The sequence below is a fragment of the Mastomys coucha genome, unplaced genomic scaffold, assembly GCF_008632895.1.
Source record: "Mastomys coucha isolate ucsf_1 unplaced genomic scaffold, UCSF_Mcou_1 pScaffold22, whole genome shotgun sequence".
Taxonomy (NCBI): Eukaryota; Metazoa; Chordata; class Mammalia; order Rodentia; family Muridae; genus Mastomys; species Mastomys coucha.
In genome coordinates this window covers 29,407,679-29,434,480 of record NW_022196905.1, presented here as the reverse complement: position 1 = coordinate 29,434,480, position 26,802 = coordinate 29,407,679, and the positions used below count along the sequence as shown (strand labels likewise).

General features: G+C 48.2%; 1 protein-coding gene across 5 annotated transcripts in view; it reads right to left on the bottom strand.

Moving 5' to 3' along the window:
• Positions 1-26,802, bottom strand: part of Rgs12 (regulator of G protein signaling 12) — a 96,318-nt gene that overhangs the window by 17,116 nt on the left and 52,400 nt on the right. For all 5 annotated transcript variants that reach the window (XM_031341317.1, XM_031341314.1, XM_031341315.1 and 2 more), the window contains 6 exons: positions 23,851-23,872; positions 3,890-4,059; positions 2,992-3,084; positions 2,180-2,323; positions 641-820; positions 234-387 (listed from right to left, as the gene is read on the bottom strand). In XM_031341317.1, the coding sequence (XP_031197177.1) occupies positions 234-387; positions 641-820; positions 2,180-2,323; positions 2,992-3,084; positions 3,890-4,059; positions 23,851-23,872 (763 nt within the window). The remainder of the gene's footprint in view (positions 1-233; positions 388-640; positions 821-2,179; positions 2,324-2,991; positions 3,085-3,889; positions 4,060-23,850; positions 23,873-26,802) is intronic.

The following is a 26,802-nucleotide window of genomic DNA, read 5'->3' as shown; positions in this document are numbered from 1 at the left end:
AAGAAAAGGAGCCCAGTCAGCCAGACACTCTGCATCAAGGAGTTTCTAGCATCTTTTAGAGCAGACCTGCTTCATAGGCTGGCTCATCCCCAACTCTGCTGCATTCCCAGGATCTGTGACATTTTCTCATCCCTCCAGATAAATCTATGTATCTCTGTCTGCCCACCATGGCCTCTCATGTCACCACGGCAGTCCAGCTCCCGCCCACAACAGCATGGTCCGCATCCACATACCATGGGCATGGTCACCATGGTCCTTCTTCTTCTGGGACCGTCCCGTGCTCCTGCTCCTTGACCAAGAGAAAAAGGCCCCTTTGCGTTTTTTCTCACTATCCTCGTCCCCAACATCTTCATTCAGGGATCGTCCTGATTTTGATTTTCCACTTAACTGTCACCAAATAGAAATAGCAGTTAAGACACTGAAGGGGCCTGACCCAGAACTCTATGAGTAAGGATTCTGAGGAAGAATGTAGAGTCTTCAGTGGGTCAAGGGCACAGTCCTCTCTTTCACCACTGAGGTAGCCAGGGCTTAGGAGCCAGGAAAGGGATCAGGAGTATCTGTCTGACAGGCCCCACCCCTGCTGGTGAAGGGATGTGTGCACACAGCCTTACTCTCACCCCCACAAGGGCTAACCCAGCACCTTTTTTGGTGTGGATACATTGGAGTGGTCAGAGCTGATGCTGTGCTTAGAAGCTGGGCTGCTGGGGACCTGCTGGGAGTCCGGGAGGGTACGCCCCTCCACCTCTGCCAGGACGCATTCTTGGTACAGCTGGGATTTCAGAAATCGAGTATAGCTATCAAACTTCATCAGGTTGAAAATCTGTGGAGCAGATGCCAGGCAGTACAGTTACAGAAGGAATGGTAACCCCTTAGGTCCTAGATGGTACAGAAGATCTGTATCCATGAATGAGTGACATTTTGGAAGGGTGTCATTCCTGCCAACCCTCCCCTGGGCCCCAGGGCATTCTGATGTTAATTAACTCTCTAGGGATCCTTCTGATCACTCTCAACAGCCTCTCCTTTGCCACTCTTAGTAGGAACAGAGTGATAGGCGCTATGCACAGCCAGGAGGGCAGGCAGACTCAGGCTGTGGCTACACCCTTAGCAGGTCTTCATTTCCTAAGGACTTGGAAGGCAGCTGTCTGGAGGGTAAGTGAGGGAGGCCTGGGGAAGATCTACTTTGTTTTAAGCAAATTCCTGCAACCTAGTGGCACAGCAGCTGGCAGGACTGGGGAGTGTATGTTGGATGGGTCAGATCACATGCTCTTCCAGAATTAAGACATAAACATGTAAACAGGGTTCCATGTGCATCCTGTAATCCATCACTCAGAGGCTGGGGCAGGAGTATGTGAGCTTCATGTCCGTGCTGGTGAAGCTACACAGTGGGACCCTGTAAAAATGACAATTGCTACTACTACTAAGCATGTAAGCATACAAGTATATAGACAGGCCCACAGTGTTCAGGTACACTAGTGTGGCAGCGATGTGTGTGCATAGAAAGCTTTCTCTGGGCTGGGATAATGAAATGCAGCAGCATCTGCTCTAGGATTCTGGAAGTGACACTGAATTTGCTCAGAGTCAGCCCTGCAATCATGAAAGACCACTGACCAGTCATAACGTGTGGCCAAGCTGTAGCTGCCATGTTCTGTAGGTCAAATGTCTAATACACTTAAAAACACTTTCAAAAAAATATATGTATATATGTATATATATGTGTGTGTGTATATTTCATTCATTTTTTCATTTATTTATTTATAGAGATTGTGTGTGTGTGTGTGTGTGTGTGTGTTGCACACCTGGCATGGTCCATGTATAAAGATCAGGGTACAACTTATAGAAGTTGATTCTCTCCTCCTAGTATATAGGTCCCAAAGATCAAACTCAAGTTGTCAGGTTTGTCAGCAAGAGCCTTTACCTGCTAAGCCATCTCACCAGCCCCTATGACTTTTAAAAAGTGATATTGTCCCTTATTTTGGTTGACAGTGGGGCTATCTGGGGCACAGGCTTCTTTTGTTCCTTAGCTCTACTGAATCCTTTTGAGACTGGAGCCCAGTGGTCTGATGGGTTTGCCACCATGCCCACATTACCAGCAGCCCCCTGCCCAGAAGAGCACGTACTGAGTGAGTCTGTACCCCAAGCCTTGGCTGGAAGCCCCATGGAAGACTGTCTGCAAAGTCACCTGGAGCTGTTGTTCCTTGAACATGTCAGGGTGGGGTGCATTGAGAATATCGTCTGCCAGCTGGGCCTGGCTGTCAATATTGACAGGAGTGGTGGCTTTGCTGCACAGGAATTTACTGAAAATCTCCCGGGCCCTGTAAGAGAGCTGACAGGTAGAAAGGTCTGAGCAGATCTGTGGACACACCGGCTGGACACACATTTCCCACCTGTGTCGCTGAAGCACTCCTAAGGCTGCCTCTGCTTCAGGGCTGGAGAGCTGAGTCATAGGCCCTGTCTATATTCTGGCTTATGAAAGAAATATAAAAGAAAGACCCAGGAAGAATCAAATTTCCTCTGCAAATTTCTAAATGGCTGCTTTGTAAGGGCCTCAGAGTAGGATCTGGCAGCAAAGTGTGCACAACAGGGAAGGACAGGAGTGTAGTGCACAAGAAACAGGCATGAGGCCACTCTGTGAGGACTGCTGTTACCTTGAAGCAAATGCCACAGGACACGGCCAGGGTAGGCTTGGGCAGCTAGAGAGGTGCTGTTAAGCCCCAGTAGAGGGTGCAGTTTGCTAGAGTGCTTCTCCAAGTCCCTTCACACACTGTCCCTTCTTCCCCATCCCAACAGCAAGTGCCACCTCTGCCAGGCTCTGTGGCAAGGCATTTATGCAGACTATGTTTAGGCAGAATTAAATGTCATACACTTAAGTTTTTATTCTGAAGCAGAAATGTCACTTTTTTTTAAAAGTCATGTAAGAAGCACCCCTCATCGACTGTACCCATGTGCCATCTGACCCTCACACAGCACCCCCTACTCTGAAGAGCAATTTACCTCTTTTTTGTCATGCGCAGGAACATGACTGAAGCATTCACAGGCCTGCCAGAATAAAATGTTCTCTTCACTGAATTCCTTCCGTAGAAAATCCTGAGGGAACATGGAAGGAGAGTAGTTGTCACTCCACAACCCCTCCATGCAGCCCAGTCCCCATGTCCTTTCCCTGGCTCTCTTTGTCTACACCATGGCAGAAAAGGAGCCTTTCAAGAGGGCCTTGAAAGCAGGCATGGAGGCCGTGCAGCACATGTGAGCATGCCATCTGCCTCACAGCTCTTAAGCACTGGTCATCTTTTTTTTTTTTAAAGAAATACATTTTTAGTTTCTGGTTAACATATAAAATATGACATCATATCACGCTGACACTGTCATCATGTGCTGCTTGTAATCATTCTGTCACTCTCTCATGGCCCCACTCCCACTCCTGGATCCTTAAGAGCTATATTTGTCAGCATGCATTTCCAAGAATTTTGAAGAAGCTCTAGCTAGGATGATGTCATACAACTGTAATCCTAGTCCTCAGAAGGATAAAGCAGGGGGATTATGAGTTCCAAATCAACCTGAGTAACATAGTGAGATCCAGTCTCAAAACAAACAAACAAAAAAAACCAGACAAAGTCAAGAGACTCTGATGTTCCTTGCTGCACAGACATGGGGGAGGAGGGTAGGGGAAGAGGGCTGGCAGGAAACGCCAGGGCAGGAGGCAGGCCAGGAAGGGGAAACTGAACTGATGACCCCTACACATGTACTCTCTACCCTGAGCTTGGAGCTTGGAGCAGGTGTTGGATGACCACACCTCTCACAAGGGTGATGCACAGTCTCTGAGGTCTGAAATGACCCAGTGAGTTCAAGCACCCTAGACACAAAGTGCTGGCACCCCACAGTCCCCCTTACTCACAGAGAAGTAGCGAACACCAACAGGATCCTGCAGCAGACGCTCAAATGACACTGCCCAGCTTGCAACTCTCCTCTCTCGTAGGCGCCGGCAGCTCTGCACACTGGGGAGGCTGGCATTGCTGCTCAGGCTGTTGTTGCTGATACAGTCCTTCAGGTCAGCTCCCGTCAACTCTGCAGGATCACCACAGACATACCTGCACCTCTTGCCTTCCTGGCAAGGAGGCTACAGGTGCCTATACACAGCTCTACTTTCCACGCCCGTTCAGTGAGCAACATGCACTGAACCTGAAACCTAGCCAAGGCTTTCTAGACTTCAGAGCAGTGAAAAGAACACATCTCAGCTCCACAGGGCTGCATGAGGATGAACAAGAGAAGCTATGGCCTAAGGTGAGCATACAACATGGAGCAGAAAGAGCGGCACTGAGTATACGGCAGGCAGGAAGGCATTTATAAGTGCAGCACAAAGCAAAAGACCCTGAGTGAAGTCTGAGGAGGGGTTGCAGTTGGCTCCATCATCCTCCAGGTACTGTCTGCTGCAATTTGGAATCCATGGCCCATTTGCTTGTGCATTTTTCTGTGTACAGATCAATTTTCAGTGAAAACATTAAGCCATACTATCCAAATTGAGTAGTTAACCATGTGTCATCTGGCAGATCATTCACTGATGACCCAGATACAGGAAAATATTACAATAAAGAGATGTGTCTAGGAAGACCCCATCTATCACCCTTGTCCACTTGAAGCAGCCCAGGGATGAGAGGAGGGCCACAGGTCAGTGTAAGTGAAACTCTATAAGAGTTGTTACATGTGTTGCTCTTGTGAGCAGGGCACATGGAGCTTCCGTAGATGAGGATGACCCTGGTTAGAGACAAGGCCAGCCCACTGTGGGTGGCAGGACAGAAGTTCTACTGGGCTATGCCATCAAGGGGCTCAGGCAGCAGAGCTGACTAAGGAGATTTTCCACATGGCATCATTAAGGAAACATTGCTACATCACATATTCACACTGGACTCCATCTGCTACTCAGGATGGTCTGCCCTGTGGTCAGGGGACAAGTTAGCAGGCTCCAGCTTGAGGCCAGCCACTGAAGTGCCCTTCCTAGCAGGGAGGGGAGCAGAGGAAGGCAGGGGACTGGAAGCAACACAGACACTTAAACTTTCGGGTCACACTCGGAACAGCATGCAGATGGTATGTAAGTCAGAATATAATGTGAGTCCTTGGAGGAGGCCCAGCATGGATACCTCACGTCTAGAGGGTGACCCTGAGGGCTAGGAGCCAGACCAGAGGTGTGACTATAGCCTCCTAGTATACCTCCCTCAGATCAGCATGGTATCTAGATTCAGTACTGGGCAGGAGTGTTCAAAGCCAGGCAGTATTTAGGCTTGAAGCGACAAGGGAAAGCCATGTGCTGACACACTACAGATATTTGTGTCAGAAGAAATGATTTGTGAGATCAGAACTTTGACAATTTTGATTTTTCTTTGACCGCCACCTCCCCCCCACAAACACTGCCTATGCATTAACCACTGTTCTGAGAACTAGAGGGAGGGCCTGGGGCCAGGACACATCATAGGAGCTCTAGCCTGTTCTTCTGGAACACTGTTTAGCAGGGTGGCATGGTCAGAGCAGCTGACATTGCTGGGAACTGAGACTGTGCAGGGCTACCACCTCACTAGTTAACTCAGCCACCACAAACACATGATGTGAGCACCTCACACACTCTGTGGGGCTAGGATCCCACATGGCTGATCCCTGAAGGTCATCTGTGTCCAGTGACCAGAGCAGATACTGATTTTCTCAGAATGCACATTTAAGTCCAAAACAGGTTCTGACAGGTTTCCCAAGAGCTACTACACAAGCAGAGTGAGACAGCCTCAGCACAAAACTAAACAGAAAACACGGAAAAGTCAGGATGGCTCTACCCAGTCCTACTGTGCCACCCAGTCCCCACTATATGCCATGCCCATTCCCACTGAACACCACGTGCCATAGCACCACACAGACAAGAAGATGTTGTGGGACAAAACTGGTCAGAGGAGCAGAAGAAGGGCAAGTCCAGGAGCAGATGGGGACAGATGCAGTGGAGGCTGGGACTGAACCACATCTGAAAAAAAAAAATCAGGCTGGGCTCTTGCTTTCCAGAGCACATTAAAGCTGACCTCATAGGGCCCAGGGATTTAGATGTGAAATGCAAGTGGAGAAAAACTGGGAAATCCAAGTGGAGAGAGGCCTGGAAGGCAGCTCCTGCAACACAGCACAGCAGTATCTGAGCCCCATGTAAAATGCCCAGGCAAGGGGCTATGGTGACATACAACACACACAGACAGAGTTGGTGTGGAACACTGCTTCCACACCAAGGCACCCATGTGGACGGATGAGCCAGAAGAAGGCAGAAGGAAGCACAACACAGGTGCAGGCTCCTAAGCACATGGGCATGGCTCTTCCTCTGCAACCCACGGAAGACTAGCTAGTTCAAGCTCCATACCACTCTGCCTCACCTTAGGTGGCTATAGTCATGGACTCTGTACAGGCTGGGTGATAGCCCAGGTATGAAGACTTGTACATCAAAGAAGGTAGTTAGCACCTCCAGGTACATAGAATGTCAGAGATGGAGTGACCTATGCCACCCCAGAGGCAAAAGCAATGTGCCTCATGCAGGGCACAGTCTGCAATCTGCTCCCTCTGAGCTCTGGTCCAAGGGCACATACTACCTTTTTTTTTTTTTTAAATAAGACTGTATAAAGGTTAGTTGGGGGCCAGGCTCTGCTATGACCCTGGACACTATCCCAGAAAGGCCAGGTGTAACTCACACCCTGCTCAGTGAAGGCTCTTGGTGACCGGGCTCCCGATGGAAAGTGAGGGTGCTGATGCAGTGGACTACATCTGATGATGAGGTCACCCTCATCAAATGAACCACTAAGCCTAGCAAAGTGAACAGGGCAACTTTCCCCTGCTACTTCTCCCCCTGAGCAATGAAGTCTAAAGTAAGAATTGGAAGAAGTTAACTCAGGGCACATGCAAAGGCCCTGTGATGGAAGGAATGCAGCACACAACTGTGACTCAAATGAGCAGAAACGCTGGCAGACCACACGGGCACCTTGGCAGTGTGGCCTTCACCTTAGACAAGGGACTGGTAAGGTCCCAAGTGCTCCTCACAGTGGAGGTAGCTGGAGAGCAGGAGGGCAAAGGAGATAAGGCAGAACTAACTCAACTATTACCCACAGGCCATGTGACTCTCCAAGGGTGATGAGGCTCGTGCTTCTGAGTTACAATGTGTTTGTAACTTCAGACAAGCTCAGAATGAGAAATACCCACTTTCTCAGTGGTCACTGTACCCAAATGCTGGAGGAAAGGTGGCAATTCTCCATGCAGGCCTGCAGACCTCTCACCCTGCTCATCTGCAGCCTGTCCCTGTCTGCCCTCCCAGCAAGATCTTTCCCACTCCCTCAAACACCTGGGTTCCGGTGCACACACCATAATGACAAGCCCAGTAGCCAGGGGTCACTGGTCCCTAGTGCTGCAGCAGAAGTGTTGTGCTTGTAATGGGAGTGAACCTGCGCAGACTGAGTCAGTAAGCAAAAGATGACCAGAAGGCTCACAAGTCAACACTGACACTGAATCGGAGCAAATGACTGCTCTGCTTAACTCCACTATGTCACTGAGTATCCCACATTGTACTGCTGGCCAGGATTTCTGGCTGGAGGGTCTGAGGCACGGACACTGGGCACAGAGGAAGATGGTGTAGCAACTAAGCAGAAACAGCTCAAGTGGCAATGACAACAGTGGGAGAAGAGGGGGCCCAGGACCCATCTCCTGGCAGCTGGGCTAGAGACCCACTCAGGTCAGATGTGTGGTCAGTGAGGGGACTGTTTCCACAGCTGCAACAAACCACTTCACCTAGGATAAGAGGAAGTGTCAGATGCTCTGAAAATGCCTCCCTGGGGCTGTGGGACCATGGACTTGGCCTGGAGTCCAGCACAGCACAGGGACTTAGACAACGACAATACAAATGCTGAGGTGACACCTAGCCACACTGTGCTATGGCTAGGTGTCACACACACACACACACACACACACACAGAGAGAGAGAGAGAGAGAGAGAGAGAGAGAGAGAGAGAGAGAGAGAGAGAGAGAGAGAGAAGCAATTCCTGAATCCATAAGAATGACATGCAGAAACCTTTTAAACAGAGCTGCTAGTGGAGTTTAAGAGACCTGCAAAGCAGAGGGGTAAAGGTAGAGTCCTCTTAGAGGCTTGGCACAAGTTGCTCTTGTGAGTTGAATCTTGGTGCTTCTGACAGGCTACACACACAGAAAGCTCCCGCCCCTTTGTCATCCATTTCTGAGTTCAGAACTGACAACATGTTGCAGCATTGCTAGTTACATAGAGAACAATGCATCTCAGGGTAAGCCTGACCTGGGACACCAGGCAGCACCTCAGGTTGCCATAAAATTCCTTGCAAACACCTCTACTGCTACCCGAAGTTCATAGCCAGGTCAGGAGGTTGACACAAGTCAAGTCTGAGACTCGCTGGCCTGCTAAGAGCTGTCCACTTGGTTCTCTACTGTTAATCATTTGGAGTGGCATGCAGGTTTAGCTGAAGAAGATACGGCATGGTGGTACCTGTTCACCTAGGTGGCTTTAGTGGATGTGTTCTAGGTGTTTATTTTACTGTGGGTCTTCTTTCAGTCAAATGCTGTCCTGGTGAGAATGTGTCTCAAGCTTGTGGCAGATTCGCCGAGGACTGGAACAGCTGCCAGCACAGCTGCCGAGACTGCTTAGAGATGTGGGCTGTAGGTTACACGTTTCAGTAATTCCTTAAGACTGACAGTGTGCAGTTACTTCTCTGGTGCACAGCCTTAGCCCACTCTCACCCAAACCATAATCCTAAGTATTCCAAATGTTCAAGTCTCAACTCTAAGCCCCGTGGCAGCCCATCTAGAATAAGACCCCACACACAGCAAACACACTTGAGGATTGCACAAGCCAGCCTTATCTGGTATTCAAGACACGCTGACAAACAGATGTGGGACTTTACCTGGGTAGAGCTGATAAGAGCCACTGTGGTGCCATCTAACCAAATACTTCCAACCATTCACCGTAAACCACCCTTCTGAGTCCATACCAGGCTCAGCCTGGGTGGCTTGGGGTAGAGGCTTGGGCCGCGGGTGGTGAGGACATGGCTCCTTAGTTCAGCCTTGGGGGTAGGGTGAATTATTGCAGATCCTCGGGGACCCTCACAAAGGCAGTCTTCAGCCTTCCAGCAGTGGCTTCAGAGAGTCATGCATAATGCACAGCCGGAGAGCCTGCTGCGGAGGCCTGAATTATTCACATGGGCAGAGACACTATTCTCCCAGTGCTGGGGAGGAGCCAATCTGCAGTTCATTAAACAGCAGGGGACGGGGAATGGGGTTGAGGGGGTAACACAGACAGGACTGGATGACACACGGGATGGGGATGCATGGCTCCTTGTAATAGTTACAGGATGCTGTCTTATTTCTACATCATCTTGAAAATCTTAAATCCCATAAACATGAGATCTGCATTCTCAGTGAGGACCTAAAGCTATGGCGTCTTGAGGGCGTGCCCTTAAGGAACAATCAGCCTGTACTCATCCAATTCCAAAGCAAAATCTGTGGCACTGGCAGCACACCTCTGAAAAGCCTGAAGGGGCTGGGAGCCCGCCAGAGCTGGGCCTGCCAGCTTTGGAAAGAAAACCAAGTTGCTACCCTCTCGCATAAACCAGTGGGCAAGCAGAGGTGGGAGAGAGGCAGAGCCCGTGAGTTCTCCATGGTTTCTGAAGCTGGGACTTTACCCAGGCACTACAGGCCCTTTCTGGCCACAGTTCGCAGCAGTTCCAAATCTGGTCTCCAAGACATTTAAGATTTAAGGGAAGGGATCTGAAGTGGAATGACTGGTGATTTGGGGATACTGTTCTCTAGTACAAACCTGTGAAGTCCCAGCCTCTGCTGTGCCACTTCTTTACTGTCAGTGTCTGAAGCGGGGAGACACCCTCACCGCCCATGAGACTGCCACTTGAAGCTCATAGGAGTCTTGTCGGGTATGAGAATGAGCAACAACAGGACCCCTAGTCTCTTCTGGGCCCTCTAGCCCTCCTGCCACAGTGTTTGAATCACCTTCCAGGAGCAGGGACTAACCTCAGCACCTTGGTGGGCTGGAGAGTTTGAAGTCAGCCATCTTATCTTGGCTTCTCAGAACATCAGGGAGAGAAGCACCTGGTCATGTAGACACCTTTCTCCTGTATGCACCAGGCCAGTTTGAGACCTGATCCTATAGTCAAGGCACCAGTTTTCTGTACTGTTACTCTTTCCACTTGGAATATATATAGGCTAAGTATCCTTAGTACAGAAATCTCAAGTCCAAACTGTTCCCAAGTCCAAGAAGTTTTCATGAACAAAGATACTTCTACAATGTATCAGTTATCTGCAAACACATGAAAGCACTGAGTAAAATTACCCTTAATACAAATGAAGCCCGGGGTAAGACAAGTGTCCCATCCCTGAGAGAGCTTATTGTACACATACAAATATTCCTAAAACCTAAGGTAAAAGTCAGGAAACTGAAATACTGGTCTCAAAGATTTTGTATAAGGGACCCTCAGTCTCCCACCGTCTCACTCACTGAGACTGTCTCTCATGGCTATACTGGGTTTTCATTAGTCAATGGCTCACTCTCTGTTGTTTAGTACCTTTCTTCTTCACTCAGTCCTCTCTCAGGTAGTCTTCATGTCCCTCTGAGTTCTCCCATGCACTGAGCACTGATGGGAAGCAGACACATACCCGCAGGCCTACTGTGTGCTCTCCCTGCTCACCCTAGGAGTTGGTCTTTGCTTCAAGGTCCTGGTTCCATGTACTGAGAACTGTCCTGATACCAAAAACTCATAGGGGTTCTCTGTCCTAGGTTCCCACAGAGGACAGCTCGGAAGTATGTCTCCACATCATCTCCACACCTACTGTCTACTGATGGTCATGAATCTCAGTGATGCCCTCAACTATAATTGACACCTCAAGTATACTCTGGTCCCCTTTGGGATCTGTCACTTCCTTTCCAGCAGTGGACAATCTCCCTTTCACTTCTGACACCTCCACATATTCCCTCAGCAGAAAGCATCTGAGCTCTCCAGAGTCTCTCTGCTGATGACATTAACAGCAGAGTCCCACCCATGGAACGCGCTGAGCTGTGAAGTCCTTTCACCTGCTCAGTGAGTACACTTCCTTTTTTCCCCATAATGGCTTGTAAACATCAGGCACAAGGTCATCAGTGTGGCCAATGTTAGCCCAGGGAGAAGCTGGGCAGAGACAGCCCAACATGCCCTGTTTGGATCTAGGTGACATATAATATGATGATCCCTTATATCTATGTCTTGGCTTTCTTATGGGGAGAAGCTAACACCTGCAGGGCTTGGGCCCCAGAGCAAAGTACAGAGCCCAAGCTACATGGCCAAGTACTAGAGTTGTACCAAAAGCTAAGACACCATCAAGAAAGGCCTTCAACCTGCCTGAAGTCCTGCACGAAACACTGACATGGAGAAGACAGCACTGGCCTCACCCCATTTCTTCTGCCACAATCTGTGTATCTGTCACCTTTCTCCAAGAGCTGCAGGCTAAGAACACTTCATTCTCATTGCCAGCCAGGTGACCCTTCATATTAAGCAGTGAGGAGGGCTCAGGACAGTTCTAGCTGCTACAGACTGCACAGTGTAAACCACAGGGCAGCCGTTTGGCTCAACACCTTAGAAAACCACAGCCAGCAGTGGCAGATCCTGATGATAATCAGGATGAATGCTGTGAGCCCCACAGCACCTCCTCAGAACACATTCCCCACATTCTTGGTCTAATTCAAGGGGCCTACTGTGAGGGTGAAGTTGTTGAGGTCTTAGGACAGTGGTGGGTACAGCTGAGCAAGCAACACAAACTCTGAGGTGGCATCCCAGTACCCTTTCCTTCCTTCTTCCTGCTACACACCAGCCAACCAAGCCTCATAGGCTCACAGGGAGTAACAAAGCCAGACAGTCCTTTGGGACTCCAGCAGTGGATACTGCTGATATACTCTATGTATATGATTATGTATTCTTCAAGGCCCCAGGGAAACCAAATGGGAGAAACCCAAATGCTGTCCTAAAGCTGAGACCAGATCCCTCTGAGCTCAGCAGAACAAACCCAGCATGTGAAATGACACTGTGCTTCAGGAGAAGAAATGCCAAGCAGATGGGCAAATGCCAAGAGCCTTCAGGGCCATAAGAGTGGGCAGCACAGGAGCTGCGAGGGTCAGTGTAGGAAGTGGTGGGAGCGATAGTTCTTCACTTGTCACACTGTATTTTCATGATTCAGCTGAGGAGCTATCAGCTGCCACCAAGAGGGTCACTGGACTACAAGAGGCCCAGGGCATGTCAGGAAAGGGGTACCATCTCTTTCAAGCCTTGATCAGATTTACACACTGGTTGGAAATGAAAAGAACCACAAGATTCTTTAACTTGATAATTCCTTCTCAAAACAGTTATTTTATTTTGACAAATCAAACTTGATTATCATGAAAACATTCTCCTTTTATGTTCTTATCAGTGGCCATACATGAAATAGCCACCTGGCATCAGGGCCTGCCTAGAGGAGACAGACATACTGCCTAACGCCTAAGCCCAAGGATTCAAAGGCTGGGCTCAGGGAGAAGGTTGAAAAGTGGGCTGATCCTTCCCAAAATCAATAGCAGCCACTGCCAACAAAGCCAAGCCTGTGCTTGCTCTGGCTGTTGTGCAGGACATGGATGAGGACAGGGTGCTTACTGGACAGGACACGAAGTCACAAATGGATATATAGGACAGACTCCAGTAGCAAGGTCCAGTTTCAGTGGCCAGCCCCATAAAATGAAAACGTAACATGAGGCCAAGGGACAAGCCCACATCTATGCACACGGTGACATTTTCAGCTGGCGACTAAATAGCCTGATTTTCTGCAATAGTTATACTTCACATAATTTTAATAATACAAGTAATGTTAAATGCAAACCTAAACATGATGTAATATGTACCTTTTATTTGACTATAGGGCTTGGCTGGACTCTGATGGCTCCCCAGTAGGACACACACCCCTCACACACATGCTCATGCGTGATGGCTATTCCCTCTCCTCTTGGGGTCCCATGTGAGGCTCTACAAATCTGCAGCCCCTTGGCTGGAGGCATCAGGTGCAATCCCAGCATTCCCTCCAGCTTCTCCCTAAAACTGGATGTAAGAGTGAAAAGAGAGAATAGTGGTGTGAGGTGAGGGGAGTGGGCAGTGGGGGGGTGAGGAAAGTGGGTGATGGAGTATAAGGGGAGTGGGTGCTCATTAAGAATTTACAGGCCTCTCCACTCTAGCTACTCCTCATTCAGGCCACTTGTCCTTGCCAGCAGAGCAGAGCCACATACCCACATGGGAGTTGGTGCTCCTTCTAGAGAGAAGGTAAGAGAAGGTAAGGCTTCAGCTTCTCCATAAACGATGTCACCAAGGGTGTCCTGGCTGTGCCAAGTGTAATGATGGTGATAACTTCATAGGATAGGGCAAGCTCCACTCCCCTCTGGAGAGCCACTTAACCTTTCTATAAAACCCTGTAATGACTATATACTACCTCACAGGAAAGCTGTGACAGTGTCAGACACACAGCAGGCACCGAATGTCACCAACTAATAACTGGGTCATGCTAACCTTCAATGTCATGTGAAAGGCAAGTAACTCTAGCTGCCACACGTATCTGCTTTGCTAAGTCATGATTCATAAAACATTTTCCCCCTCAAATTTTAAATACAAATCTAAAAATTTTGTTGGTCAGGGTCAAAGATCCCATTTTCATCTTCTCCCTATAAACAAGGCGCCTCATTTAAGGAAGGCCCTGCTTCTCTCTGATGGACTCCATGTGTTCTAAAGGTCAGGGCTGGCTCAGTGCTTGGCTTTGGGTCTGTAGGTGGATGGTGCCAGCTGTGCCTGGTACATATGGAGGTTCCTCCTTTCCAGTCCTAAAGACTCTCCTGTCTTCTTAGTCTTGGCTAAACTTACCACCTAAGCTGTTGAGATATGGATATGCTCGTGGTACCCCTGGCTCTAATGGAAATGCTTCTGATTGCTGAGTATAATTTTAAGACCACCCAAGCCAGAGCCTGACTCTATCAGCTGCCTCGCTGGCCTCCATGGAGTGAGTCATTTGGCTCCACTCCTTCACTGATGTGACAAACTTGCTCATGTGCCTAGTCGTCTGCCCTGAAAACAAAGCTCTGAAAACATGGACTTGATCTGACCCTAAATGTACCTGAGTGCCTGTAAGTACTGCGAAGAAAGCAGAAGCTAAAAACCCTGCCCTGCACCATGCAGAGAAGCACACTCCAGGGGCAGCCGAGATATAAATGTGAACATTCCAATAGTAATTTTAGTATTAGGCATGGTCTTAGGAAGGGCCAAGCAGAGTAGGACAAAAGTGCTACTTAAAGGGGAGATGGCCACTGGGACTATGGTAAACTCTCTGTCATCAGAAGATAGCACAAGGCGTACCTACACTGCATGTCTTCCTCAAATGCTATTTATACCTTCTTTCATTTTGCCATCTACAGGAAATAAACATGAGTGTAATTCAAAATATAAGCTCTTGTACTGTGAAGGAGAACTGTTCCCATAGGCCCAGTATTTGAACACCAAGCCCCCAACTGGTAACACTGTTTGGGGGAGGTTGTAGAACATTTGCGAGGCAGAGCCTTGCTGGAGGAGGAACACCACTGGGGCAGGCTGTCAGCGTTCAGAGTCTTGCCTCGCTTCCTGTGTGCTTGTGTGAGCTTTCAGGTTCTTGTCCCAGCTGACATGCCTGCCACTGCAGCCAGGTTTGCCCACCATAATGGACTCATCCTTTTGAAACTGTAAGCTATAATAAGCTTCTTTTATAAGCTTCCTTGGTCATGGTATTTTATCACAACAATGGAAAAGTTGCCAATATATAAGATTACCATAATTTACTATTTCAATTCAAGAATCATTCCCAGGATTTATTATTTATTTTTCAATTTTCTACTAACTAACTAACAACAGCAACATAAGCCAACCAAATGAGGAAACACAAAAAAGCAAGCAGCAACCACATGCTTGTTTATTTTTTGGCAGTGTCTGGGAAGGAATGCAGAGCCTTAACTTTGTTTATCAAGTGCTCTACACTGACATTCCTGTCTAAGCAGAAGTCTGGGCCGTATACAAACCCTAGTAGCCATAATGAATGGAACAAGAAGCTCTGAAAAAAGGGGTTCCCTATACATTGCTTGGTGGTATATACACTGGAAAATAGAGAGTATCTACCACACACCCCTGGCCAGCTCATCAGAGCAAGTTACACACAGATGTCCATGCGGAGACCTGTGAAAGCATGTCTTACAGTACCATGTGACAGCTGAAGTCTAAGCCATCTTAGAAGCTATCAACAGAGGCAAGAGTAGACAGTGGCCATTTAACAGTGGAACAGGACACCGTGGCCAGAGCGAATGGTAACTGGCCTGCAAGGTATGAAAGCACACAGGTTCATGGAAAGGAGCCAGGCACCAGAGAGCGCACATGGCGGTATTAGTTCAAGTAGGTGCAGCAGGTAACCCAACATTAGTGGAGAACTGTGTAAAATAATTGGTTTATGCTTATTCCAGTCTAGATTACAAATGAATGAGGCTTGGACTATGGTTATTTTATTTGGCTTTGGTAGTTACTGGGGGTCACCCCTAATCTACTTTTCTTACAGCTGGACTGGCTACTTCCCCAGCTGTGGACCCCAAATACTTGCTGTTCAAATCTTTCTGGATTATTTCTGCTCCAGTAGTCTGGTGTCCTGGGGGGTCATTTCACTTGGGCATGTGCTGCTGGTCCATCATGACTAATGGAGAACTCCTGTTTTCCCCATCCTCTCCTCCTCTGAGCTCCTTCTCTCCCTTCTTTCTCCTTCTCTTCATGGTCACTACCTGTGACCCCAAGCCAGGTAAATGAAAACTTGTGTACCTCTATTCCCCTGAATAATCAGCTCAACCATTTTTAGTTAACTAATAGTTTCAAATTAGGGAGCACAGTTTGCACAACAAAAGCTGGAGTGTGTGAGACTTCTCACTTGTCTTGGGGCAACCAGATCTTGGGGTATAGAACTTACCATTTGAATATATAGCAGTACCAGAACGACCCCCAACAGAACTGGCTCCATTCAGCCCCCGCCCCTTGCTGGTATGTATACTTTGTAGTGTCTAAGTTACTTTTCAATAAAAAGTTTTCATTACTTGAAAAGTTGTGACCAAAATTCACCTCAGGTGTCTGAAGCAAGTACTGCTATGAACTGTGAGAAGCATGGTCTAGAAATGCTCCCACAACACAACACCAGTTTCCAAGAAGAGGAGTACTCTGGGCCTCTGCTATTGTCAGTCTTTCTAAGATGCTGCTTACATGTTCAAGTTTGCCAATGCAAGTGAACCAAACAAATGGGGAGTTGTATCCACAAGAAAAGAGGCTGTTATGTGGGTACACGTGGCCTGTGCATGACCAGGTGGGGTGGAGACAGTGCACCAAGGCCTGCCTGTGTGTGTGCTTCATTTTCAACAGGTGATACAGCAGGGATGGGATATCAGTCCAGAGCGAAGGTGGCAGGAACAACGTGTCCTGAGAACCAGGCAGAGGCTCAAGAGATGACGCCCCCAGCGCCTCCAGTATGTTATAAAGATCACTGACATCAATCACTATAGTCCCATTAATGTCAACTAACTTGAAAGGATGCCTTTTTAAAGGCAGGAAAGCCATCATTAGGTCATGAGTCTTAGGTTTTGTTTTAAAACATTTACATAAAAGCTTTCCTTCTCACAGGATGTGGTAAATTGTCCCAGAAATATGTTGTCTCCACATGGCCTTTGCAGGCTGCCCCCAATCCCTTTTGTGCATGGCTCACCAAAAAGCCCATGTTACTCAACCAGTATGTTCCACCTGTGTCTCAAACTATGGCAGGTAAAGTCACTGGATATGGAGTAAGCATAATACAGTGCTACCTAGGTGACTTCGATCATGTTCAGAGCCGGCGAGGTACCTCAGGGAATGCCTATGTCCTGTCTACATGCCTGCCCTGGGCCCTTGGAACAAAGACATCTCTGAGCAAATGGTGCTGCCTCTCCACCAGCTTGTAGCATAGTGGGAATAGTCCTCCTCATCAGCCTTGAGACCTTGCAGGTTTCTGTCTTCCATGTCTGGATCCCAAATGCAGAGGGACAACACAGTGCCCAAATTACCACTGCCAGGCTGAGGTGAGGACTGGATACACTGAAACCTGTATGGGTAAGCATTGCTGCACATCCTTATTAAAGGATACCCTTGGTTGTCACACCATACAATGCTAACAGACTCAGAGCCCTCCAACGAAGTGAGCCCAAATACTCTACAGTATGCAGAAGAACACTGTCAGGAGCCCCACCCTGCTCCCTGGAGAGCTAGATAGGATACCAAGATCCACCAGAGTGCAGCTAGGACAGTGATATCTCAGAAGACAGGTTTTGCAGTGGTCAGGGCCACACTACCACTTCATCACGATGCTCTGACTTTTCATGACTGAATGCTTTGTAAAGGTAGAGAAAGTAACAGGATGGCCAGGAAGGCAGGCCTAGCTGGATTCCAAAGTGAGGTCCCAGCTCTGAATGAACGAGGATTTGGTTACCTCCCATGCCTGGAATGTGTGGGACACAGGATACTCCAGACATACTGGGGGGTAAGGCCTGGCATTTCATGATTATAAGGCAGTGTTCATCCTGTGGGATGGGAAGCTAAGGGAACTCTTTACATTGAACTCACATTTTATTTTGAACTTTCTATATCATGGTCTAGAACTAGAAAGTGAAAGCATATAATCACAATGTTGGTTGTGATGGGCTGGCTGTGACCAGATCCCTACTGCCACTCGCCACTAGAAAATTACACTAAATGTGTGTAGCAATGACCCTTGGAAGCTGGACCACTGTCACCCTAAGACTGTCATTCCTGAGAGGAAAGCCATCAAGAATATACATGCTTAGATTACCCTATTTGCCAGGAGCCACATAGGGAACTACAGCAGAGAAGGGTCCGCACAAGTGACACTTCACTGAGCTGAAGAGACAGATTAAAGCAAGAGAAAGCCAAGGAGCTGGAGCTCCAGACACAATTGATGGGGAGGAAGCTGAGGACCACCAGGAATACTTCATGACTTACTCTAAGCAGTACATGCTCAACATGAAGCCAAGAGGTTGCAAGGGATGGTTTGGAGCAACAGGATGAAGGCTGCCAGCCCTTGCATAAGTCTGGGGAAGTTCCAGATCCAACCAGTTCTTGCAGGAATCCCTGGAGGGACTCCATCAAGCCATGAACATAAAGACTCTTTCAGGAGGGTTATCCTTCAATGCCAAGGTTGGAAAACACCTCGGTCAACTGACACAGAAACTGGTACTGCAGAGCACCCAGGAAAATAACTCTGAGACAACTGCATTCCTGCCTCACCACATCTCTTAGCAACATTCCCAGGAAGTGCCAGACTGATCTGGAGAGTCAGTCCCCTTGTTGTGCCATCACAGAATGGCTGCTCTGTCATTCCTTCCTACTCATCCTGTAAAGATCCCCACATGTGAGGATTTAAGATGTTCATGTCTTTTTCCGGTTAAGCAGTTCTCCAGCCAAAGGATCTATAGAGCTAAGAGGGACAGCAGGGACGGCAGCACCCAACACAGCATTTTATCAAAGTAGAACAAAAGAGCACAAGCCACAGGCACACATAGCAAAGGCTTTTCCAAGTGAGCACACTATGTCAGCTCCCCAAGACAGTTTTGGGATGTGAACAGGAAGCCGTGGGCATCACCTCTTTGGCTCTACCCTCCTGGGTCTCAGAGCCAGGCTCATACGGCCTCTCTGCCTCAGGCTGACCACACAAGGCTTAGTTTTGGTGAGTCTTGGTCTTTACAAATCTAAGGAATTCATCCCCTTGGTCAAGGGAGGGTGCATAGCCACCACAGGTGAGCTTCTGAAGACAGAAGGGAAACCAAGGGGAACCAAGGGGACCCCATTCCACTCCAGTGTACTAGAGACAAGTTCTGAAGCCAATCCACCCACGATTCCCACATGGAGAAGGCGGGGGGGAGGGAGAGGAAGGAGGGGAAGGAGTCACTGGCTTTATTACTTTTGAACTTTGCTTGAAAAAAAAAATTCACAACATAGTTACTAATAAAAACTCCTTCCAAATGTCTTGTAAAACCAGAAAGAAATGAGTGTGTTGGGAGGCATCTTGGCAGAAACCAAGTCTGCCTGCTTCCCCAACAGTCTACAGTCTGACTGGCATTTGAATTTTAAATCCAAAAAAGCCATAAAAAAATGTGAACTACTGAGCCAAATAAAAGGCTCTGGTTAAACACCTGTTTTCACCCCACATGCTACAAATTAGTGTTCCTGTCCCGCTAGTTCCTGAGCAGTTTTGAAAAGTATAAGAGCAGGCTGTAGCACCATGAGCCACAGACATGCTGCACAGTAGCTGAGGTCCCACTGGGGCTTCGCACTTCCCTCACCTCCTGTAGGATTGCAGACTATGGAGTCACTGCCAAATATCTTCACAATTGCAATGCGCCATATGCGGAAAGTGAATGTGACCTAACTCCAAATTCTAGTGGCAACAAGGGCCCTTCACCACTGAGCAGGGTCATCCATGTCAGTCTATCACGCCTATGACATGGATTGCTGCAGCCACTTCTGTAGGACAGAAGAAGCTAGCAGGCTGGACCAAAGCCAAAGTTGCCAGACAGGATGGGAAGATGGCCTCCCTGAGTGCAGCCTTGGACCTCAAATCTTCATTCCATGGCTTAGGGTGAGGCTGAACATGAGGAGGATAATGGGCAGAAGGGCAAGGTCACTCTTAGAATACCAAATGGTAAGGCAAGTTTTCCACAGTTGTTTGAGAGGCTAGGCAGCCCTCTAGAGCTGGAGACAGTAAAAACTAAACTAATAGGAACAAGAAGACTGAGGGAGCCTAGCAGTTTCCTCAAGGTCAGTATCCACAGGGCCCAGTAGCCTCCTCAGGGAAGATCTGCTGGTGCTTCAGAAGGAGGGAGACCTGGCAATTTCCACAGGCACCTAGCACAGGTCAAAGAGACAAAAACATGGAACAAAGGTACTCCTACCACTCTGAGAAGGCATGCTCATGTCTCCAGGATAGAGCCTAGGGACTAGCCTAGGGACCTAGACCAGCAGCCAAGCAAGTGTCAGGTCAGCCCAGAGTGCAGACAAGAACCTCTAGGACCCAGCCTAGTCCAGTGTCCAGCATCTACAGCCCTGCACCCATGGGGTCCAGGAAGCTAAGGACAGGCTTGGATACTCTCTTCCCTCAAGGTCCTTCTTCCAAGTACAGCGGGAGGCTGAGAGACCTGGTGTGCTGGAGGACCACTGGGTCACTAGAGGGTGGTCTGGGACAACGGTGCCCTGTGCTCAAATGAAGGAGGTCCCAGTTGGCTGTGGGCATGCCACAACTACTGCCGCCCTATGAGAGACTGCGGAGGACAGGCACAGTGGGGGAGGGCCACTGCAAGGCCAGAACCTCCCATCTATATAAAGGATCAGTGAGTGTGATGGGGCAGGGGAGTTACAGAGTTGAAGGGTCTGACAGGAGGACATGGGAATGGTGGATTCCAGGACTAACAAGCCTGCTGGAGAGTGGAGGTGATGTTGGACAGTATAGAGAACTCAGGTGTTACACAGATCCCAAAGCTACACCCAGGTACTGATGTCACACTGCTACAGTCTGACTATGCCAGGGTGATGGTCCTAACTTCTCCCACTCCAATATACTTCTATGGCATACTTTAATTTTCTCTTTCTTTCTCTTTCTCTCTCTCCACTGCCCCTCAGGGTGTGTGTGTGTGTGTGTGTTTGCACGCACACACACACAATCAGAAGGCAATTTTCAGGAGTTGGTTCAAAGAATCTTGTATCTGTCTAGTTTAGTGAGAAGCAGGAATAATAAGAGGCTGGGGTGAATCCTTTCATAGAAAGGATGGGGCTCTGTCCCTGACCCAGCAGGAGGCCACAGGAGGTTACTGTCTTTGTGACAAGTTCACCCTGTCCCTGTTAACCCCAGCTCCTTCTCACACTTTTCAGACTTCTCTCTAAGCTCTGTAAATGCTCTGCCTCCAGGGACTTTCAAACTATCTGCACACTAAAACTGGCAGCAATGTTCTAAGAGTCTGCCTACAGTTACTATGTTCCTCATATCCGAACTACTTAACTTTTAGCGTGAAAGGCACACTTAATGTCCCCAAGCAGCAGAAGGTGTGTGCCCTTCTGAGAACAAAGGAATACAGTGGGAGGCGAGATCCAGGGGAGCACACTGGTGAGGTACCACGGAAGACAGACAGTGAAAGCCCCACACCTGTCTGGGGGGGGGGGAAGGCTCCTTCCAGCATTAACAGTGGGGCTCAAACATTTATGTTCCCTCCCTTCTTGCTCCCCCTTTCTTACCCCCACCTTCCCTTCTACTTCCCTGAGGTTGGGATAAAACCCCTGGGTTCATGAAGGCTAGGTAAGGGCTCTAGCCATGAACTACATCCCTAGCTCACACTTGGTTTGCACATTTTCAACCTTCCAAGTTAGCCTTGTTTTCTGCTTGGACAGGTATTCAACAAAGTGTATCATCAGAAAGTCTCTAAATGCTAGGGACACCTCTTCTCTAAGCAGCATCTGCTATCCTAGGTACAGTTTGCCCACCACAGAAGGCCAACACGCAGATTGTGGTGCAGTAGTGGTCTTAAGCCCTTTCCCGCTGAGCAAGTGAAGTCATAAGTGGCACCACCCAACTTCCTTAAAGCAGCATGAGATTACATGGTAGGAACATATGTTATCAAATGTTACACGAGACCTGGAATGACAGCAAAGGAGTCAATGCATGTCAAGGGTATGGTTAGCTGGTTGCTGGACACTTCCAAAGAGTACTAGATTTCCTAATAACCATAGCCCAGGCAGGATGAGGAGGCAGCTGTAGCTCCAACTGGGCACAGTGCTGAACTGGCCCCTCACCCTGCCTGCACTTGGAGCACATTTTTCCATAGAAGCAGTGGAGTGCTGTGGTTCCCAGGCTCCACATGGGAGCCTGTCTACTAGTGACAAAGTCTATAAACTATCTCTCTGTGGAAACATTTGAGCTTCTGCCTAGCCCTTCTCCACAGGCGCCTGAGCTGAGCACAGGGATGGGGTGGGGGATGGGTGGGGAGTGGGAGCAGGGAAGAGCTCCTGGTGCCTTTGGGAAAGGGAATGTCTTAGCTGAATTAGGCTGAGGGGCAAAGGCTCTCCTTCAGGTCTGAGCCCCAGGGACCCCAACTAGGGTGATAGTCATACCACTTCAGTATCAATGGAACGATAGCACATAATGCTGGCCTCCTGGAACTAACTAACACATAGAGTGAGCCACAGAGTTGTCATTTTAATCTTATAATCAGAAAAGAAACTCAAAGTAGAAAAATAATAAAAGTATGAATGTGACTAAATAAAACATACCTGGCTGACTAGCTTGGTTGCTGAAATTCCTTGCCTCCTACCATAGAAGGCCCACCTCGAAAGAACAGGACACAGCCCTGGGATCTGAGGTGGAGGAGGAGAGGACAGAGGGCGGAAAGCCCCCAGGGACAGGGGAATCACCTGGCCAGGACACCACTTCCTCAGAAAGGCAGAGTGGGGGCTGGGAGCCAGGGGCTTCCCACCTTCAGAAGGGAGCTTCTGAAACCTACAGGGACAACTTGATGCGATGCCGGCGGATAGGAAAGGGGTGGCTTGCCCAACTCCTAACAACAGGTAAGAAATTTGGGATGTCAATGAAAATATTATATATTATTAAACTGATGGATTATGGAAACCTTTCAACTATGAATTTCCCACAAGAATAAACATCCTCTGCCAGAGAGAGAAATGGGAACCAAGGCTGTGAGGCTGCGCTTTTTGCCCAGGCTTGGTTGCACGTCCTGCTTCTTTTCTAGCATTAAAGAAGCTTTTCCTGCTTCTAGCTTAAGACAGATTAAATGACACGATCATTATTGTACATAACACAGGAAATATAACCCCCTTTATTCTAAAGTATATGCTCCTAACACTCATGCCTAGGCTCCCTGTGGTCTGCATTCCAGCATGAGCAGATTTGTAATTCAAGCTGGATTTCCCTCCATTCCCACAGGGTGACCCCAACAGAACTGCTGGCCCCACTCCTTCCTAATGCCAGAGGCTCTCCCTACAACTTCCTGTGGGAGACATGCACCAGCATAAGGCAGGCAATTATGAAGAGAGACAACAGAAGTTTCTAGAGAGTATGGTAAGTTCTCTGAATACTACAAGCATGAGGAGTGTCTAGATGAAACTCTCCAAATAGTTTTAGAAAGTGTTGGGTTTTTTTTGTTTGTTTGTTTGGTTTGGTTTTTTTAAATCAGGGGTGATGTCAGAGAAATGGAGTGAGACCTGGCTAGTGATTTTCCTTCCTGGTCAGTCCCACTAAAAGAGCCTTGTATACAAAATTCCTTAAAGACAAAAGAATGGGTTTGATTCTTCTTCATCCCACACACAGTTCATCTACTACGCTTTTCTTGAAAGGAAACTTCAAGAATAGCCCAAATTCAGCAAGTGCTTGGAGATCTGAACTTGCTTGTTTAGAAGCTGGTTGTACAAGGGATCAGCAAGCATGTTTTTGCTTGTTGATCACAGGCGTGCAGGGGCGTGCACTGCAGCCCAACATACTGCCTGTGCTGGCTATCACAGAGTCTCTATTGCTATGTTAGACAAACACAAGCCTAGGCCACCAAGAAGCTAGCTCCCTCAGCCCAACTCCAACTGAAACACTTCCACAAGGAAAGGCAGAGAACACATCGTTCCTGAGTACAGCTAATGGTAAATATATTTTCATAATGGCAATAAAAATAGTAAAATATATATGACTTACCACCATCAGACACAGTTGCAGACTGAAAAAAAAAAGAGAGAGACATGAGTTAATTACATCTCATGACAAGGCTGAGGGCACAGGACTTTACTTCCTCCATGGAGAACACAACTCAAAGGTCCTGGGAAGCTCCGGCTACCCAGGTAGGCACTGTGCGAAGCAGACAGTGAGTCAAGCCTCGGGGCTCCAACTCCGCCCCAGCTGGTGACTCCCAGTAAGAGGAAGTTGCCGTCATTTTCACTTGAAAAGAACAAATCCCAGCATGTCTGACATCAATGTCTTATTAACAGCCCCTGTGATAACAGCAGGTATCCAGTGAGGGTACCCTGCAGGGCAGGAGCTTGCCAGTACCAGACACTGTTCAGCTCAGGCCCAGTATATCCACCAGTGTTACCCCTACCCCAGAGAGGTATCTAGGCTGTGAGAAGGCAGGGTGGGAAATGTGTGTGTCTATAACCACACACACCCAAAGTGGGAGAGTGGCCACCACAGGCCCTGAGAATGACTTGGGGGGTAGATAGAAAGAGTTTTGTGGATGGGGTAGGGGGAGCATATTAAGAACGGCTGGTCAGGAAGGCTCTGGGAATAACTGACAACAGTTCTCTGAGGGAGCTCAGCCTAGGCTCATTTGGACACTTACTATTGATCAAGCAGGTAGTAAATGGCCCAGGACAGGGGCCAGCAGGGAAAGGAAGCTGGAAGAGGAGGCAGGCATCCCAGGAGCAGCAGAGAGACCCAGCTGGAGTAGGTGGCATATGGAGGAGGCAGTAGCCTGTGTCTAGGGTCCTGGCCATAGCATGGTCACTCTCTGAGAGCAGGCAGGACAGAGAGTACTAAGGTGGCTCAGAAATGGCATGTGATGCCCAGTAGATCTGGTGCCATTGCTTTTATGTCTACAGCATGCCAAAACCTCCCCTCCTGTGGCCTGGGCTGTAGCTGGCCCTACCGAAAACTTTGAGAGTTCATACCCTAGGCTTTGTCTCCCCTTTCTGTCAGCTCAACAGGGCTTTTAAGGTACAGGCGGCCAGAGTGAGCAAAGCCTGGCTCATTATTAGATCCGGATCTCCTGGGGGCATTTAGTTAAAAACAACCTAATCTAACCAGGTGGAGTGCAACAGATCTTCCAGTGGTGATCAACAAGAACACCTAGAACCAATGGCCATAAACTACCTACTCTCCCCATGGCCATCCATCTGTCTGACTCTACACCCCACATCTCTATCCACCTTGGCTGATATTGAAGGGTCCCTATCACTTCGCTGGATGATACATGCTGAAGAACTCAACTGGTTAACCTTGATGGCTAGACTCCACCTATGACCTGTCATGACGCATAGAGAGTAACTTCTGACTATGACTACTACAACCTGTGATGGGGTCTGGACCCATAAAAAAACAGGTCTAGGGAATCCAGGTTCCCTAGCCACCAACAAAGTATATCCAATTTAATTTATGAATATGGTAATTTTGCCTGCTTGTATGTCTGTGACTACTCGTGTGACTGGTGCCCTCATAGGCCAGAAGAGGGCATCAGATGTCTGTAATCCTGGAACTGGAGTTACAGACAACTGTAATCTACTTTGTGATGGTGGGTATTGAACTTGTATCCTCTGAAAGAGCAGCCACTGCTCTTAAATGTTGAACCACCTCTTCAGTCCAAAGCCACTTAACGTTTACTTTGCCCAGTATCAATAAGCAGTATGCAACCATCTTATACACTGGCCTCTTTTATAAGACTTGCCATGGCAACTCATCTGCCACCACAGTGTGAGGCTGAAAGGCACCAAAGCCAGCTCTTTCTGGGAACTGTGAGGAAGATCCATGCTATTGTGCACATTCAGAAATCCTGTCAATCTTAAGAGTATACACCTCGAAAAGCTATATCACCTTGTATCACTCAAGACAAACACAGGCCCTCGAATCATAGCAGACTGGACACAAATACCAGGAAACTTCAACACACAGTAGAGTCCACAGATAGGGAAGCTTAGAGGCCTAGGAACAGGGAGGTGCCTGGAAGCCAAAAACAGAAGTGAAAAGATGGTGGAAAGGCAGGTGGGGACGAGCACAGCACAGCATTCGTCTGACAGTGCACTAGGCTAAGTTCAAGGACACCTTTTTGTAAAGGTAATCTTTCAATTTTTAAAACAGCTTTAAATGTATAAGAAGAGGGCAGTACAGAGACAAGTGTGCTTTTTAATATACTACTCTTACAAAGCCAGACCCTCAAGAAAGAGGAGCTAGGCAGAGGACTGGAACAGTTAGCAAAAGCCTCAGCCACTAGTAGAGCAGCCCTGAGTAAGCCTGGTCACGGTGCTCTCTCATCTGAGATGTTCTGTTCATTTGGCACAGTCCTCAAGGAAGCTCTCTTGGGGTAGACACAGGTTACAGCACTCTGGGAGGCAACAGTGCAACCCCCACCTTCCGCAGCCCTTATATATCCAACACCAGAGCACAAACTCTGTCATACACAAGGGAGGCCTACACGGGTAAGAGTCAGGAGGAGCATGAGCAGCAGTAATGGCTCAGCAGCTAAAAAAGCACTGGCTGCTTTTCCAGGAGACCAGCGTTAAATGCCCAGTACCCACAAAGTAACTTCAGTTTCAGGGTATCTTCTGATCTCCATAGGCAAAAGACACACATGTGGTACAAAGACATATACATACATATAAAATACAAATAAATGAATCATTTTTAAAAGGAGTCAGTAGAAACATCATCAACTTCACATACTAGAAAAGTCTCGACAGAGTGAGACAACCATGAATGGTGCAGAAAGGAGGGCAGTGGTGTCTGAGGAGCTGGGTGCAAAGGAGGGATGAGGAGGCACGGGAAAGGGGAAGAGGCAGGAATCCCCAACACATCCCTCTTTCCTTGAGATTATTTACAGTCCCAAAGGAAGTTGGCACAGCACTAAACCAGTCACCTGCAGTTCAATGTGACTTTTTATTT